General features: G+C 52.9%; 2 protein-coding genes across 2 annotated transcripts; one reads left to right on the top strand and one right to left on the bottom strand.

The window, feature by feature from the left end:
• Nucleotides 1–996: 996 nt before the first annotated feature.
• On the bottom strand, nt 997–1,908 carry LRP88_03229 (WSC domain-containing protein; the record flags this gene model as incomplete). The annotated part of the gene is made up of 2 exons (XM_083239857.1): nt 997–1,011; nt 1,069–1,908. 2 exons carry the CDS (start codon nt 1,906–1,908, stop codon nt 997–999), a joined length of 855 nt encoding a protein of 284 aa, XP_083104987.1.
• Nucleotides 1,909–9,496: 7,588 nt separating this feature from the next.
• On the top strand, nt 9,497–10,658 carry LRP88_03228 (uncharacterized protein; the record flags this gene model as incomplete). Its single annotated transcript, XM_083239856.1, has 2 exons — nt 9,497–9,661; nt 9,711–10,658. 2 exons carry the CDS (start codon nt 9,497–9,499, stop codon nt 10,656–10,658), a joined length of 1,113 nt encoding a protein of 370 aa, XP_083104986.1.
• Between the last annotated feature and the right edge of the window lie 1,837 nt (nt 10,659–12,495).

Here is a 12,495-nt window from a genome sequence, read left to right as displayed (position 1 = left end):
CAGCGATGATACTATCTCAAACCGACCCATTGATGATACAGTAGGAACGTCAAGGGGCAGCGAGCTCGAACGCGGTCCGGGCATGTGGCTGGTTTCACTAGGAGCTCAACATCGTCCGATGGACTTTGGTAGGAACTAAATTCGTGAGACCACATCCAAAGAACCAGCTTTTCAAGTCTCAAGTGGTGGTGTTTCGATTACTACACGCAATCCTACATACAGAAAACACCATGACCACCGTCCACCGGTCAATGATTCGGAAGAAGAAACAACGATCAAGTAAAAAAAGGTTAAATAGAGCGACGATAGGATATCCCACACAATCAATAAACCAGCCCCCTCTTCGTCGTGATATCTCCGCCAGGGCTGGCAAAATCTCCACTGCGTCCGTCCTGCTGCATCTATGTGACACTTCGCTCGCTAGCACCCCGCCCAAATATCCCAAGAGGACCCGGTTGCCCTCTAATTTTTAGACCTGCTCCCCATCCTACTCGCTAGATAGATGGAGAATTTGTACAGAGGAGACCTCGGACTCCCAGTCGTAAAGAGAAAAAAGAAACAGACGTGCCGATTACACGTGGGGGTATGATTGCCGCCATGATGCTCTTACCCGGAGATGGCTTCTGCGGAGGGTGCTGGAGAATGACGGTGGCATCCAGGGGATAGTTGCTGCGGCGTTGCTCTCATCTTCCCCAGTCGACTGCTCGAATCAAAGTTTGAAGCGGAAAAGTGACGAGTGAGGGAGTGGACGGCGTAGGGAGAGCCGGTGTGCCATGGAGCGTGCTTGATCAAATCCAGTCGTTATTTCCGCAGAGGCAAAAGAGAATAAAAAGGTCTAACCCTACGCCCAGAAAAGAGTCAAACGCCGCCAGATCGTCGGGGGGGAATCGATCGACCAATAGACATGAGCTATCATCCCAAAAACGCCGTGAATGCCGATGGTGAGGTGGATGGGGAGTGTTTGGCTGATAAGCCTTGAAGAATTTTAGAATTCGCTCATGCGTTGGTGACCTGGCCATGTTAGTTGGACATATTTCAATAGTATTCAGTCGAGCTTCATGAACTTACCCGAAGAATCCTCCGAGAGTAGTCTTGGTTGTCAGCGATGCTGCCATCGCTGAGTCGTCGGTGAGCCATGACAGGGTCGAGGCGAGAGTCGGTCATGGAGATGCTGCCGCTGCTGCCAGGAGGCTTGGAGCCGTTGATGAATGCGTTCACAGCAGCGTTTCTGCGATGCTCCTCCTCGATTTCAGCGTTTCGTCGGCGGCGGACAAAGAAGATGGCACCAGCAGCAATAGCACCGACCACCACTACACCCACAACGACACCTGCGGCAATGGCGGCCACATTGGGACCGTCCTTCTTCTTGTCGTCGTCGGCAGTGCTAGAATCGGAGGGGGAAGTGACATCATCGGTGTGTGTCACGACAGCAGTGCTCTCGGCGGCGGTGCTCTCAGCCGCCTTGGTCGATGAGGGAGCAGCACTCGTGGTCGTCTCTTCTGGCACATAATCATCAACGGCAATTTCGATACCGGTGTTGAAGACAGAGTAGTAGGTCTTGAGGGCACCGCAAGCCTCTTGGGGGTAGGCTGGGCATGGGAAGTTGCAAAACGAGTCCTTGACCAGATCGTCTTCGGGAGGATAAACCATGCCGCAATAACACTTATCGGCCTTCATAGCTGACACATACATGCCAGCATCTTTGCAAATATCACCACAGTAGCCGCTGGTGACCTTGGCTCCCGATGCCTCCTGGGTAAAGTTGGCTCCAGATGAGAAGCATCCATGCGAAGTCAACTGGTTAATGACGGGAGTGACGGCCGGCCTTTGTTGTCCGTCCTTAGCGTAGACTCCGAGGACGTTAGCAGCGGCCAGGAAGGCCAACGAAACAGTTGTTGTGGTCTTCATTGTTGTTGGTTGTGTATCGGATATAGAGCGAGCGTGAGGGAGGTTGGGTTGGTTTGATTAATCCGCTTATTACGGGAGCGGGCCTCGAATCAGATCAACTGGAATTGAGGCTTGCCTGATCCAAAGCTGAGGGTTTTCTTTTTGGTTGGTGTTACTCCAGGCTGGTCCAAAGATGCGGTGAATCGGCACGATTTGATGTCGGTCGAAATCTCTCGATTCACAGTGAGCCAAGTCGATGACGCGAACGGGAGAGTCGTCGATATTAAACGAGACGCTGTGAATCCTTTGTCGATTGGATATCAAGGGCACAGACGATGGTCGACGAGTCGAGTGAGCAAATGTCGTCGGTCGGAAGAGATGGATCGAGAAGAAAGGAGGCGAGAGATGATCGGATCGTGTCGTGGGTGTCGTGGAACCAGACAAGGTGGTAGAACAAAGAAGCTTAAGGGCAACAAGACGAGACGCCCTTGAACAACGAGAACCGAAAGGAAAAAGACTCAACGATGGAAAGGAGACGAAGGCAGCATTGGTCACTACAATACGCTCCAAAGGTGAAAGAAGATCAAACGCTTTGCGTGTGGGGGGAGGTGAAGGAGGGACTGGAACGAACGAGCGGCGGGAGGGAGTGGCTTGTTTTGTTGAAAGGGGAGATGGCGAGAAACGGAGCGAGAGGAGAGAGGCAGCGACGAGACTCGACCACCAGAAGCGAAGCGAGAAGGAGACGGAGCGGAGGGACTTGGCTTGGCTTGGCTTGGAAGGGAAGTGGGCAGGGAAGGGACTTGGAAGGGCAGAGCAGGGGAGACGAGGAGCCAGGAACAGGAGTCAGAGCGAGCCCAGGCCTGGGATTACAGCGAGTGAGCAGCAGAAGAGCGCGAGACCCCCCGGGAGAGAGCAGGGAACAGGGGGGGTACGGGCAGGGGGGTTCCAGAGGGTCACAGGGGAATGCCCAGCCAGTGGAGTTGGCATCAGGGAATCAGCAGGGATTTGGGCACCATTTTAGGACCATATTTGGGTGGTGGTGGTGGAGCCGCAGGGGGTGGTTCCTGTTTAATTGCACAAGAGAGCACAAAATCATGCACGGCATTAGACCTGCGCTGCACTGGGCTGCACTGCTCGTCCGTCGCCCGCCACTGTCCGCTCCATCCATCCCATCCAGAAGCCCAAAAGCGCCGAAAAACACCGCCAATGGGATGCCGACTGTTCACGGCTTCAGCTTGTTGGGCGGCGAATCATGCAGCACGGTCGGCGCGCACAGCACAAGTTTGTGCGAACAACTTGGCTCTTGCACAAAACGCAAACGACGTGACTGACCACCTGCCTCACCTCACACCCCGTACACGAGGTACCTCCCGTGCGCTCAACGCCGCGACACACGACACAGAAGACGAAACCACACCACGGAAAACGTTCACACAAGACTACGACGGTACCTATACGACCCGGGACACGGGCGACACCATGGTAAATCACCACAATCGCCCAGTGGCTGGATCTGGAAACACAGGGCGTCAGCTAGAGCCTCAGAGCCTCAGCGAATCGATGAATGCACATCAGCACGCCCGACAGAGCCGCCCTGTGTCCCCTTGAACAAACGTCTCGGGTCTCATTGATGCCTCGTTCCTGAGCCTGGCGGTTGACCATCATGCCCATCCGTCTCCCTCGACCATCGAATCAATCCCCCACCGCTTCCATCCCCTGGGCTTATTCAACATCCCTGGCTGGCGCCGCGCCGTGCGCCGGGGGTAACGCTGGAGGCGCTGGGACCGCTGAAGCCGCCTGCAAGCCACCTCAGCCAATGCCTCGAGTTGGGACCGTGGAATGTGCTGCCGCTATTGGAACATGCGGGCCACGTCAAGCTTCGGGATCCTCAAAAGGCAACCATGGTTCTGGTCTCGATACGTTGAGAAATGCTTTTCGGTGATGCCTTTGCGATTTTGGGGAGGACGGCGGGAGATAGAGTTTCTGCCATGCGAGCTGCTTGCCTTCTTCCCCTTCATTTCCATCTTGGGTCTTCTCCGCGGCTTGGTGCAAACCTTGTGCATCGAGTTCATGTCCACTTTGTGCCCTGATATTCAGGAACAGCATAGCCTGGGATACGTACCTCGCCCTCCTCGACCCAAACTGGACGTGATTGCTGCAGATCATGTCCAAAGCTGGTCCTGTGCCGCGAAACTCAACCTCTCGGCGCCAACGCCCGTTGACCAAATCAATTTACCCGTCCCAACCGCAAGCAAATCACGCGTGCGGCGTCCACAAACCTCGGCGGTTGAGCGGGAAAAGTCAGAACGTGATAAGGTCTTTTTGTTCTGGAGGATGGTCTCGAAAGGTTCGCTCTCGCGGTCGAAGTCGGCTTGCGACGACCGAGATGGCTGAAGTTTGACATCCCCATGTTCAAGTGGAGATTTCGAGGCCCATCTCGACCTTCATTTGCACGTCAATGCACGCCCACGGCGCAATCTTCGTCTTGGACCTTTCATAAAATGTCACACCCTTTGTGCAGATTTGTGCATGCCATGCCCCCATGGCGGATCAGCAAAAACCCCAACAGGGCGCGCGTCAGCCATCACCACGCCGCAATGGCCGTCTCGATCCACGTGTCTGACGAGGCTTGCTGTTACGGGGGATGCATCAAGTCCATGGAACGAGCAATACGGCTTGCAGGACGACGACGTGCGTGCGTAGGAAGCGCTTACACCTATAACAGCGGAAGTATGCGTGGCAGAGTTTGCAAGAGAGGTAATACTGCAAGGACCTCGCTGGCACAATGGGATGAACGGGCGAGTCGCGATTCTGGTGTTGGTGGTCTCGTTATCTCGGTGTCTCTGGGTCTCCACCTCGGCAACTCGATCGAGGATCGAGGCATGCAGTCCTCCGTACGGAGTACAGTACGGAGTACGGAGCAGCCAGTTATGATCACAAAAGAGAAACTGGCAGGCTTTGTTCGGGGTGGATTGTCCATGGCCGCTGGGTCTGACGGCCATCGGAGTTGCATCAACCAGATCACGCCAAGCACGACCCCGAGCGACACCCAACCTCTCGGTATCTAGCCCTGCACAGAAACGAGATTGCTCAGGGCTACGCCTCGAACTGACAACAACGGGTGCATCTCTTGCTGGCTCCTATCGAAGCTGAGAGAATGTTCATCATTCATTCCCGTGTCGCGCCCATCAGCAGCGATGCGTGACGGCGGTCGCAGAGTTGAAACAGCGACTAGAAACGCCGCCTCCCACCCAATCTCGTTGGCTGCTGTCACCCACCCAAACGGCTCCGTTGTCAGAGGTTTAGACTTTTCCAACTGCCAAGACGATTGCCGGGCGCCTGTATCCCGAAGAGCGTCCCGTAGAGTTTGAGCTTGCTGACCAAGGCAGCTGAATCGAATCGACTCAACTCGGCAGGAGAATTGAATAGAACCGATCTCGTGGAAGAGGACCGTCTGAGCTGAATCAAGTCCGCCGCCCCCCGACCGACCGATCCATCACTTGCTTTTCAGAGGGGCCGCCGTGGTTCCCGAGCCCACTTGGTCTGAAGGACTGGCTGGTAGCCACATGGCGACTTGCATAACTCTGGACAACTCTGGATAGGGTTAGGTTTTGCATCACGGACCAGGCACTAATCGCACAATTCCCTGTTTTGTGTTTTTCTTCATTAAAGCGCGCGTATAAGGTTAATCACCTTACGCGTTCATGGCAGGTGAAAAGGATTGGTTCCTACATTAGTGACGGCACTTTCCCTTTCTGTCGAGAGACTGACAAAGCGATTCTTGATTTGCTGCCCACCCCTCAGATGACACATGTGGGTCAAGTCTGCGTATTTGATACGAGGCCGCGAAGCCATTCGCAACTCGATTTGCTGCCGGAGTTCCGGAGGGTAGGAATACGTACTCTGTGGGAGGGTCGAGAAAACCTGGCAGATGCACAGCATTGAATGACCACTTGCCTTACGGAGTACTGGAGAGGGAAAAAAGAAAGGAAGAAAGAAGAAGCGGTCGAATCTTGTGCCTGGCGTACCTGAATGTTCAATGCAAGGAGTGTCGTGAAGTCAAGGAACAAGGAAGACGAAACCAGGTGCAAGGAACGAGCGGCTCAACTACTTGTCAAAGCTTCCAAACAAGCTCCAGGCGTCCCTCTGGCAAGGCAGATTTTCTTCTTTTACAGAAGGACAGAGAGATTCAGCCCCCTCGGTGGCACCCCCATGATCCCTTCCAAGATCACTCATTGCTTGGTTGACCACTCCCTACTATGTAAGGACCACATCTCCCCAGCCAGCACCCATTCATTCCCCCCAACTGCGACCGCCCCAAGACATGGATCAGTACCGTTGCACTCTCCCCCATTTCACGGGCTTCTCCAAGCTTTGAGGGGGGGACCAAACCCTCGTGGATTACCATCTAGTTGAGAATCTAGTTGAGATTCAAGGACCCCGTGGATAGCTTCTAACAAGCCAGACCCGGGTTGGCGGTGGCATGACCCCGAAGCAAATTTGGGTTGGCGATTATTGCCTTCTAGAGCACGGAGGGTAATATATCTGACCGGCCTCGTCCGCGGCGGGCATCTTGACCCAAATCGTTGGGCACTGCAATTATCCGTTTCTTTTTTGTATCTATTGATATGTACTCCCGACCGCTCGCGGTGGAGAGGCCTGGCTTGTGTCCAGGGGACCGGATCTCAAGCCGTTGAGCCAAGACGACACTGTCATCTCGACACCGTTGCATTACATCGTAGATTGCCCATCGGGAATCAGGACGCTGACGGGTTTCACCATGGCTATGGTTGCTCCGTCTATTTACTTTGTTCCATACCCGTTAAACCAGCCTCATCAACAACAACAAAACACAGAAATACATATCTCTGCAGATTACTGCTCCGTACAGCATACGGGATACACTTTGTATGTGCAGCAGCGGACAATCTTCCCCTGTCCTAGACACTGCGGCGTCCCCGGCTCGACGTGGCTTTCGTCCCGAACCACCCGCCCAGACCGTCTTGTGCCTTTGTCGTTCGTTTTGTCGTCTCATGTAGAATGGTAAAAAGGCTGGGGATGGTCGTTTCCACAACCACCGTCAATTCAAACAAACATATTCGCTCTTTGAAGGTTACACTCCTTCATCTCTCCATTCCTCGCCCTGATGTACCTTCATCTTGTTTAGGAAGTCGAGACACTCCTCCCCCATGTGCCCCAGTTTATCGAGATTACCATGGCTGTGCCACGTTTTTGAGCACAATTCACCCTCCACTTTCATCTTCATTATTGACTATGAATTGATCGTATAACTCTCCCCCCTGCACAACCACTCATCAGACCCTTTTCCCCCTTGTTTTCCACCCCTTCCGGCCCGGCGCCGGTGGCCGTTCGCCGGGACGCGGTCCGTCCATTCGCTGGTCTTACCAAACCTTGCCAACTGAGGTGGTCCCTTTTTTCACTCATCCCCTTCCACTGGTCGTCGGCGGCGGCGGCGCGGGAGAGATTGATCAGCCGTTGAAGGCTATTTTTGGCGTCTCTCAATCTTAAAAAGATTCACAATCATTGGAAGTTTGTCACTTTTGCTCTACCGGATGTGCTGGGAGAAAACTCAATGGTAGGCTCGAAAATGTCACCGGGCCACGCCAGCCTGAGTAATCGAGATGAGATGGCCGCGGCGTTTGGCCTTGGTTCCCTTTTTTGATCTGCGGGACTCTATCGCCATGGTCTCCGTTCACCGACGACGGCCTAGATCCCGAAGTCCTCTTTTCCAAGGCGTGAGCTTCAACTTCCAAGTTTCTCGTTCCACCTGCAGAGATGATCGTCTCTGCAGCCCTTGCCACCGTCGACCACTAGACCTCCTATAGACAAAACCTCCATATTCTGCATCATGAGCTTTTTCACTTGGTCTCCCTGCATTCCACGGTAGTGCTGGAAATAGTATATTCCCCCCCGTCATGCCAGTCACTCAAGACAAGGCGTGCGTGCGTGTGCCCCTTCGCGCCCGTCTGTGTCTCATTTGCTGTGGAGTTCATGTGCACGCACCCCGCTGTGCAATATCGACAACGTTTGGGATATTGATTTCGATGAGGCGAAAAGAACAAGACTATTGATATTGCGGATTTTGATATCCCATACTACTCCCTGGTATATCGCTAGTTGAATAATAGGGAGGTTGAGGGCGCAGAGGCTGAGGGGACTGGATGTTGACGGGACTCGAGGTCCAAGATGCACTCGGTTGCGTCTCCTCCATTGTTACTCTGTCGGTTACTCTGCGCTTCATGGCGGCTTTTCCGCCCGGCAATTGGACCTCTGATTGCTCTGTATCTTGTCGTTGGGTCCTGGGCTGGGATTCCCTTCGTGTTGGCCCTCTCCAGCATCCGAATATGCTGAGTATGCGTTAGATGCGTGTCCTGAGGGAGGATGACTGGTGTTCAAGACTCACCCGAAGAATATCAACAGTAGACCACCAGTGACAGCCGATCCGATTCCAGCACCAACTCTTTGTCTCGAATCTAGGTCTAGGTGATGGTTAACTCGAATGTCAGAAGCCATGGGAAAGATAACTCATCACTCACCATGTTCCCAACCAATCCCGGGACTGCCACTGTCATCGCCACCGTCATCATCATCATCGGGGGGTTGAGGCTCCAGAGTAGGTTGATAAGCAGTCGAGTAGGTTCGACTCCCTGTAACCGTAACGCCCTTGGTGGTTGTTTCTGTCGCTACCGTCGACGTGGCTCGCGAGGTTGCGCAGCCGTATGCCTCTGCCGAAAAATCGGGCCAAGTCCAAGTCTCACATCTTGAGCTTGGCCCTTCAGTGCTGCAATGGTTATCGATTTAACGGCTACCCACGAATCACAGAAGAGATTCTCACCATTCGACAGTGAGCCTGCCAGATGCAGTGCCAGATTCGATGCACGTTGTTGGGATGTAGCATTGGTCGTCATCACAGCAGCCGAGATAGTTATTGTTCCGGCCAGAGACGTAAAGGATGGCACAAGATGAGGAACATGTCACTGCATCGTCGGGGTCTGATGTTTCGTCTGTTAGTTGTGCTTTCGTGATCCTTGGTATTGCTAGGTTGAGAGGAACCACATACCGCCGTTGAAATATCCGCACGTGCGGGGGTCCTCGCTATTCGTGGCACTGGTTGTAACAGAGCTAAAAGAATCATCTTCATCGTCAACTCCCACGGTTATTGTTGTTTGTGCTACAGCCTCAAAGGCGAGGCTGGCGGCAAAAGCCAGGCAAAAGACGCTCCCCCACATGCTGGGCAATGGGCTTGAAGGGGGTTCTCCCAACTGCCTCCATGCAACAAAATCGCACGTCGGGGTCGTTTCTCTTATCTGGCGACCATGAAGTGCCGGGGACTACTCAAAGCCCGGTCGGCAACTTTCGATCACATTATCGTGGCGTGGTGGGAGCGAAGGGGGGGTAATGAGGTCGCAGTGACATGCATCTTTTCAGCTTTCAGCTGTGGCTGATCAATATCCTTGGCGATGCCGGCACAGGTGGCATGTGAACAATCATATAAGAACTGATCCGTTGCTCGACGAATTGCTTCATAAAGAAAGGAAGACCTATCAAATCTGCCTGGAACTAACCTCCGGGTGCGACGATCGACGAGATGGCCCCCAATTGCAACGCGCTGGCACAGTTAGATGACTTCTCCGGCTATGTGGATATTCTCCGCGACGAGACGGAATTTGACGAAACAAGGCTTGAGGTCTGCAAGAATGAGATCTGCATTGCCGTCTATGGGACGGGCAACCCTGACATATCGGGCATTGGAGTTTGTGGTGCACTTTCACCGTGGTTGAACGCTCACTTACACGCAGTAGGTTGCTACCGCCTATATCCTCGAGTTTGCCCTCAGCGCCTTATTGTCCCTGGCCGCTATTAGGCTCAGGACCCAGTCTGGGACTGCAGCATATAGATGGAAGGAGATAATGCAGTGCGGTCTCGACTCATTCTTTTCCTCGGCAGCGTACTTTGCCCTGGCAATCCAGCTCGCAACCATCATCGTGCTTGTACGCAAGGACTATGGCATTAGCAACGCTGACCTGGGTGCTATCGAAGCCCGTATCGCCCAGTCCGTCTCTGTCGTGAGCATGATGCCGCTGCTATATCCAGCTGCTCTGCTGGAGCCAGAGCCAGAGGATCGCAATGAGAACCGGGATGTCAGGCACAACTCCAGACTGCTGTTGCTGAGCGTGACGTTGGCGCTATCATTCTTCCCTTTCCTTTCGAGGTGTATGCATGCGTTCGGACCGAGCCCCATTGGAGATGGCTCCAACTCAGAGGTTAGCGATGAAAACTGGGCCAAGGTTGCGAGCATGTGTTTTCCTGGGGGCTTCGCGGATCTCAAGGATGATATGACTTGGAAGGCTCTTCCGGGACTGGAGTTGACTGCCAGCCTGATCACGTATTTGTTTGCTTTCTGGCTACTATCCGGCCTCCCAAACACACGCTACATCCCCAACAAAGACACAAAGGGTCATAGGGGGGTCGAGAAGATTCTTTCCTGGCGGGAGAGAGTGGCCAAGTGGTTTGAGCATAGGAGGCGCTATGCGATAGTACCACTCCTTGCGCTTATCGGCTTCACGATACCGCTGATAGTGATGATTTTCACATTGAGGGACTTGCAAAAGGAGTTAGCCGATTATATGAACCACACATATGAGGGGGATGATTGGGGATTTGGGCAAATTGTCTCTATTGTGTTGTTTGTTCCTGTCGGCGTGGACATGGCCTACTGGTGGAGGTTTGGATCAGCATATGAACGATGAGGGCAGAGGGGTTTCCAATAGTCCTTTTGGTTCAATTATTGAACAGCCCTCTGCTCAATATGGCTAGTTGAACCCACCCTTCTTCTGCCATGTTCTCGATTGTCTAACTGCAAAGAATTGTTGGCCTCAACAGCTAGGGGTAATCGTCTGAGCCATCTTTCGGATTCTTGGAGGCGACTCTCGGGTCTTGGTCCGCGATTCTCTACTAGCAAACTGGTTCTCATCAAGATGCTGCAATCCGGTGTGAACAACAAGAAAGGCAGTTGATCACAAGCCCTGGCACTAATCCATACAATCATGATGATGTGCCATTGCAACGGGTGTTGGCCTGGATACGGAACCAAGCCAGTCTTCGGTTTCATCGATCATTGGAGCTTTCCTCCGGCTCAGCCAGGTATAGGGACCACGTCAGAGATCATGGGGGGACCCGACCCTCGATGTGGAGGGTCTCGATGATAGGTTAGAATATGTTCATGGCCAGATCAAAAGGGCTCTCCGAAATGGGAACTATATCTTAGTGACCCCTGTAGTGCTAATTCAGCGAGCGAGAAGTGAATATCGGCAAGTCACATAACCGTGACCACCATGCGGCAGATACTGCCTTTCACTGACCAATTATTACAAGAAACGCATGCTTCTCGGATTTTGGGGCGTATTGCATTCTCGTAATCTCTCAGTAGACTCTACATCTAACCGAATGAGCTCATTGGACAAATGTGTACGTTGACGGGGTTTGGTCGGATGTTTGGATTGTTCTAGGTGCATCTGATGTGGGCATCACAGAGGGTTTATGGCATATCTCTACTATCCCCGATACATGTACTATTTTAGTTGAACTTGCATCAGGAAGGCCAGTACTTGGTACTCATTTTATTGTTCCAATTAGATGGCAGCTCGAGATTGACAAACTCTTAAGTTCTTGACTGCATTAAGCCCTTGACTTGCTCTCACAAGCAAGTCATGGCTTTGGATCGCATTCTGGCCAGTGGGTAAGGGAGAACTTGCTCACGAGAAATACATAAGAGGCGTGAGTATACGGGTATACCGATAGGTCTATTTCCTCCATCGGCTTGCATTTGGAGGCCGAGTTGTCTGTCTTGGCCATTTGCTCTTTCAGGCGGCAGGGGTATTCTCCAGGATGATTCAACACAAACAAACAAGATGTAAAACTTGAAATTCATTATATCTGTGATATAGGGACCCCATAAGCTCATCCGATCCAGCCCGGGGGTCCGTCGTGTGTAGAATCAGGAGACAGACATCCACGGCTGTTTGACGCCCATCCATGGGCTCCATACCGTCGTGAGGAGGATGCGGGTAATTAGAAAGGACTTTGCTGAAACTCCCATCTGGGTGGGATTTTCTATTGGGCTTCCAGGACTGCCTTTACATACCCAGCAGTGATGCGGAAGGGGACTTACTGAGCCGCTGTTTGACAAACCACATGGTGTCCGCTCTCTGTGGCTATGGCTTGGGATCATATAATGCCTCACTTCACGGAGAAACCTGAAGGCGGACCACGCCAGTCTGCGAAAGGTAGTAACTGGGGCGGACAGCAACACGTTTTGCACGCTGAACGCGACTCCCATGTATGGGACCTAATCTGCTCACCTGATCCAACCGATTGGAGCCACTGATTCCTATGGGTGGTACTCGTAACTATAATTTGAGACTCCGGTCCCGATTTCTAGATTGGAGGACGTTCTCTCTGTGCTGTTTTGTTCCTCGGGGTTGGGTAACTGGTGTTCTTCGCTCACTGGGGCGGCGTTGAGGTCGAGAACGACAGCATCGGGGAACATTGTAGAAGAATCACAATGGATCCATACCACGTACGAGG

Source organism: Fusarium phalaenopsidis (assembly GCF_050370095.1).
Source record: "Fusarium phalaenopsidis strain FUZ10S chromosome Unknown contig_32286, whole genome shotgun sequence".
NCBI lineage: Eukaryota > Fungi > Ascomycota > Sordariomycetes > Hypocreales > Nectriaceae > Fusarium > Fusarium phalaenopsidis.
The sequence above is the reverse complement of the archived record's forward strand: the minus strand, read 5'-3'. Positions and strand labels throughout refer to the sequence as shown.